Genomic DNA, 6295 nt, shown 5'->3' with positions numbered 1-6295 from the left:
ATAAGTATTTGAAAAACGATTAGGATCTTAGCTTAGAATTTTGAGGCGTTACATTACCTCTTCTCGTAATAAGAATCATATTAACGCTTCCTTTTTCATATATCCTGTGATCTATGAGTAGGTTGTTTAGTTAATACAGACGGTTCAGGAAGACCGGATTCCAACTTGCATGAACTATTTCCAGCCATAAAAGAAAACACCTATACATATGTGAATATTTTCAGGTTAATAACAAATTAACCAGACATAAAAGAAAAATTTATTTGCTTAAAAGATGAACAAAGTTTGTAATTAATTCTTTCTCCTTTAAAAGAAAGTTCCAAAATTGAAAAGAAGTTTAAATCCATTTGTTCTAAAACCATAATTTAGACCAAAATGAAATAAAATTTGAGGAATACACAAGTTTAAACAGAGTAAAGTGTTGAGGCTAGGGAAACAGAGAGTAAACTAATACAAAAAAATAACACTGAAGATGCACATTGAAGTTGTTTCAGGAGAAAATATTTCTGCAATTGTTTAAAAGTTACGCAGAGCAAGAACATGAGATGTGAGAGCAGATTGAAGTTGCTTCGGGAGAAAATATTTCTGCAGCGAATAGATGGGTATGTTTTCAGGAATAGATGTCGCTAGCACTGAAGCCGTACCCTTAAAAATATTTTTTTAGTGTAATCAATTACTTATAAAATATTGTTGTCAGTAACATTTTATGATCCGTTAAATTTATACCCCATTAGTTTTGTTCATTAATTTTCTTTAATAAAATAATAGGTCAATACGTTACTGCCAACTACATTTATTCTAGTTTTCTAAAGTTTCAAAATAAAAAACGTACTCTTTTAATAAATTGATTTAATTAATGACTTAATTCGATCAAAAGTTCGTGTTACACTAATAATTAAAGTTTTTTTTTACACTATGGATATAGTTTGACATGTCTCGTGTTATTACTTTATTTTTCATGTTGTGGACCCATGCTTAATATAGGCAATTACCTGTATAGAAAATGTTTTGTATTATAGGTATATGTATTGAAATTTCATCTTCGTGTTAGCGGATTATTGCATTTATTTTTATCGTTCAACATCAAATTTGCAAAAGGGAAAAGAAGCTCAATTACATGGCCAATATGGATTTACTTAACCTTTTATCAATTATAATATATACAAGAATCAAGTCCAGAAAAGGAAGAACTAATTAAGAGGAGGCTTCCTAATTCAAAGATGAAAATCAAATTCAGCTTGAGTGCCAAATGATTTCTTACAGTGAGCAATAGCTGCCTGAACACAATTATCCTTTGAATAAAATCTTCTAACTTCATCATCACATACATTGCTATGTATTGGTGACGACTTAATAGAGCTTGGACAACTTTTACTTTTATTGTGCTTGTTGACGGATAATGTTCCTATTCTTGCGCTTGTATAATAACAACTTGTCCTGATAATCATAGCGTTCAATACTCTTCTTATTGCCTTAAAATTTAATATGTCAGCGACTGATGATGATGTTGATTTGTCACGATTCAGATCTTGATAATCAAGATCAGAGTGGTTGCGATTTTTTAATTTCCTATTATCGTTGTTCATTGGATCCCTGCACCAGCAGGTGCTGCTGCCTCGCTGTAGCAACGGTTGCCTGGCACGCATTTGTCCGCTTTTGGCTTTGGGTGTCACCATTGAAACTAACATTGATGGAATATTTTTGTACTTGAATTTCACAATAAAGTTCATAATGTCGTTGCTCTTTGAAGCAACCATCGTACAGTCTTTCCTGCAAAAAATAACATTAACACATGATGCATTTGATTGCTTGATAAGAGAATCTAGCAAGAGATTATGCTAATTCTTCTATTAGTAGTATATATGTTCCTAGCTTAACTATGATCCTGTTTTGTCGTTCATTCAGTTTAATACAAGTAAGGAAAACGGCAAAAAGATAAGTACTTTACCATTCGTTTGAACTTGGTCCTAAATATACTTTCACATATCATTAGTGAAATAATTCTCATTTCCCTTTCAACTATGGAAAATAGGACAAATTTTCTCTTTGGAGATCCAAATATGTCTTTATAGTTGAAAAACTTGCAAAAATTATTTAAGTTAGAGAAAAAAATGAAGTTACTTTGTGATGAAAGCAGCACATCATATTGATTTCAACTAAAAATTTGGACTAGGAGATTAGTCATCTATGGTTGATATAGACGTAAAGATACATGTCGCACTTGCCAAAAAGTTTGTAGTTTCGCACTACCAATATATATAAAGGCAAAATGTCTTTTTTATGTAATTCATTAATTAATAAATTTTCAGGTTATTAATATTCTACGTTTGTACTAAGTAGTAACTAGACTTTGAAATAATATTATACCCCATTCATTGTATTTTTTATATGACATTGTTCGATTGGACATAAAATTCATATTTTTTAAGTTATAGATTCATATTTACTATTAATTATAATTTTGATAAATTTTTACCCTAAATCAAAAATATTAGGTTACATCAACCTCATAACTTAAAACTCTGTTCACCTCTAATTAGAGTTCATTTTGTAGGGTCCATCCCCATGTGATAAATTCCATGTGTAAATTTTAGTTGGGTAGGATTAATTTTTTTTGAAATCAAAGTTTAACGAAATCGTGGAGAAGATTAAAATCGCTACTATATAGCATTCTTGGTCACAAGTAGTTTCTTCTATGAAAGGAGGGCCTCATTCACTTTAATCACACCAAAACAAAGAGAGAAGATTCTTCTATGAAAGGAGGGCCTCATTCACTTTAATCACACCAAAACAAAGAGAGAAGAGAAAGAGGAGTGAGATATCACAGAATTTAATCTGTAATGAAAAATAGAGAGTGTGAGCGAAGATAAAAAATGATTATTGTTTTTGAATGTGTAGTGGTCTTTAAAGTATTTTACTCAGACCTACAACTATAAAATTCTTTATTATAGTGATATAAGTTGCTCTTCTCGGCCCGTAATTTTTTTTAAAGGATTTTCACGTAAAAAAATTGTTATCATTATCGTTTTTTTTTATTCTTATTAATTAACCGTATTATTATTATTATTATATTTTACGTACATTTATTATTTTTATTTTCACAAATATTATTCTTATGGAGGAATGTATCCCAACAAATTTGTGATGTTAACCATGCTATTCGCATTTTATTGGCTATAAGACACTAAGGAAAATTGCTTCTAAAAATATATGTTCTAAAATATAGAAATGTATACGTTTTTTAAAGTTGACCAAAAGGAAAAGTTGATACAATATTTAATTATATGAATTCTTTCACCAACCTCTATTATACAGTAGACTTTTCTTTTTTAACATACTATACAATAGTTTTACGCGTCCTAACTTTGGTCTTTCGTTTACTTTTCATTTTATGCTCCTCTGCCCGCCTCCACGTTCCCCCCTCCACCCCAAATTCGAATAATAGCTCAATCCAGAAAACTTATTTACTAAGGCAGACGATTGATCACTTAACAAAAAAATGTTTAGAATACAGAAGCAGCACAACTTTGACAGGAAAAAGAATGAGTTTTGAGTTTTATACACCATAAAGTAAATAATATATTATATCATCAAGCCATTTTAAACATCATCTATAGGTTAAGATGTTTTAAAATTTGAAATTCTAATATATAGGTAGCCCCTTAAACTTATTTGAATATTTTATTTAGACACTTTAGTTAAGTCACGACATAATTGAGTACCTTAATTTCTAATAAAATATTTAAATTTTAAAAAAACTTTTACACGTGTTGTCACGCTTCTAATAGGTAGTTAAAATAGCCAGACCAAATATGTCCTCTTTTAATTGTATGTATGTAGAAATTATCTGTGATTTTATGGCTTATCTAAGTGAAAAAATGACATTGTATAGAGTTAATTATTTTAAATACTTAATAAACATTGGGAGCATATGAATTTATTTTTTCAAAAATTGAATCAAAAATGTCTAATTGAAACACTTTATTAGAAGTTGAAGTATTCAATTGAAATATCACTCAATACGGGTGTTTAAATAAAATATACTGATAAATTTAAAGTGATGATTATGTATTAAACCTTGAAACTATACACAACAGTTAAAATGACATAATGATGTAAAAATTATTTACACGGATATATTAAATAAACTCCAAAAGAAAAAAAAAATACCTGTTGCGTATCATCTCCGTGCAATCAGATTTAGAGACAGGCGGAAGATGACCACGTCCATGTTCAATGGCAACATTAGTAGCTTCTATTGCTCTAACTGAATTTGATGTCTTGGCCGACGATGCAGTCATGAGCTCATTCACAATGCGAGCCAACGATACAAAATTACGCCTTGGCTTAGTCATCGTCGTCATCGTTGTTCCCTGTGCATGTTGTGTGGTACCGCATGTTGGTGGAATTCCAGCTGATGAAAAAGATATCCGCAACTCCACCTCTGAAGAATTAGAACTAGACTTCTTTTGCTCTAGCACCGTTGTTTGTGTAGGCCGCGATGAATTAAGGTTTATTTCAATGTACGCGTCATCATCATCATCGTCCTCCGTATCATACATAAAGAAATTACTAGCAAAAAATTCATCATCATCAGAAGAGAATACGCCAGCACTATTACTAGAAGAGTTAAAGTCAAAGGAACTGAATGAGAAACTTCTTCTTTGGTCCTGCATACTAGCTAGCTGGTACCCCAAATTGCAATAATCTCTATTTACTTGTACACATATATTAATTGGATGAAGACGAAGAAGAATATTTGGATGGTAGCCAAAAAAAAAAATAGTAGTTATTTGATGAATTATATTAGTGAGTTGCAGGCATGTGGGTACCTGTAAAGTGTCCACTAATAATCACCGACGGATCGATTAATTAGGTGTATAATGGAATATGAAGTAGGCTAACTTTGTTATATTGTAATAAATACATTTTCTCTCTGATTCTCTCTGATCTCATATAGATAAGGATGGTTACTATACGTACCTTTAGTTATAAAGTAACACGTTATATTTATGTGTATTATTATTGATAGAAAATATCTAGCTTGCTAGCTAGATGGTTACTATGGAGTAGTTTATAGTATGATGTATGGTAGTATACTATTTTTTTTTTTAATAATTATGGTGTCCGAATCAGCTTTTGTATGCTTCAACTAATAACTTTTTTTGCCAAGATTAGGACAAATGTGAAGAATCACCTAGTGTTTCTTTGTCTCTATTTGGTATTATATTGTTTTTTGTTTTGCATATGTGTTTAATCTTTCTAAGTTACTTGGGTCTTTTTATGCAGGCTTATTAAGACTGGAGCTGGCATTGACCATCTAGAACTACAATAACGTTTCTGTTACGTTATTAGATTATTACTAGTACTAGTTAAACGTTGTGGATTCACTGGCAGAAAAGCAGTGGAATTTTGTGGACAACAGGAAGCAAAATTAAAATTGTATAATTGAAAAACTGACCAGCCTTCATTTGTCTTCTGCTGGTAATCATATTTAAATTTCCTCTTTTCCTTGTTACACCAAAGGGATGCTAGCTCCAAATGAAGCAACAACCCAGATTCATCGCATTGTTTTCCTCTTGACAACGGCCTTCTAGCTACCGCCTAATACCATAGGACCTACAACCTTTAACTAATTATTTTCTTTTTGCATCTTTTGTGTGTGCGTGTCCCTGTGTTGAATGACTCGTACATTGGATGGAAGATGCCTTAATTATGTTGAAATATTTTTGCAATTTTTTTCCTTCTTCTCCTCTTTTCATTTGCAGGGCTTTATGTTATAAAAAGTTTTGTCGCTCCTGTTCCTAGTATATATTAAAAGAATTTATTGAATTTCGAGGGATACATCTTTACTAATCAAATATCCTAAGGACAATATTATATAGTACGCCTCAAGCTTCGAGAGTATCCTATTGTTCCGTGAAATTAATTTCCAACAAAATCAACACTGATATATGCTTGCAATGGAATAAGCTGCTTACATTTTTTCCTCTTGAAACTTAGCATGAATACAAAATACTTTTTGCATCAAATATCCTTTTGTCACAATCCAAATGTGGCACTTAGATATGCGGATAACATGGAAAAGATGAGAAAAAAAACCCACAAAAACTGTCTTGATAGAAATAAGTATGGAAATGAAATTCAAGTGTTGCAGCAACCCATAAACTTAAAAATTACATATATAACGACATGTTTACTAGTATTTACTAAAATTCTCAATTATTTTCAAAATTTCATTAAATCCCAATATTTAGCCTTTGAAGATACATATAAGTTAAGTTAGATACGTCCT

The 6295-nt window shown here is 30.9% G+C and overlaps 1 protein-coding gene across 1 annotated transcript; it reads right to left on the bottom strand.

Moving 5' to 3' along the window:
• Window positions 1–1172: 1172 nt before the first annotated feature.
• LOC107844760 lies at window positions 1173–5231 on the bottom strand. The gene is made up of 2 exons (XM_016689108.2): window positions 4171–5231; window positions 1173–1770 (listed from the first exon to the last, which is right to left on the bottom strand). Exons 1-2 carry the CDS (start codon window positions 4674–4676, stop codon window positions 1215–1217), a joined length of 1062 nt encoding a protein of 353 aa, XP_016544594.2. The 5' UTR covers window positions 4677–5231; the 3' UTR covers window positions 1173–1214.
• Window positions 5232–6295: the final 1064 nt, after the last annotated feature.

Source organism: Capsicum annuum, chromosome 10 (assembly GCF_002878395.1).
Source record: "Capsicum annuum cultivar UCD-10X-F1 chromosome 10, UCD10Xv1.1, whole genome shotgun sequence".
Lineage (NCBI taxonomy): Eukaryota > Viridiplantae > Streptophyta > Magnoliopsida > Solanales > Solanaceae > Capsicum > Capsicum annuum.
Note: the sequence above shows the minus strand (reverse complement) of the source record. Positions and strands in the feature narration are given on the sequence as shown.

Excerpts from the sequence above, each read along its gene's own strand:
- LOC107844760 (XM_016689108.2), bottom strand. The coding sequence starts at position 4,676 with ATGCAGGACCAAAGAAGAAGTTTCTCATTCAGTTCCTTTGACTTTAAC. Across the intron at positions 1,771-4,170 it reads ACGGAGATGATACGCAACAG|GAAAGACTGTACGATGGTTG; the intron begins GTATTTTTTTTT and ends TATTTTTTGCAG.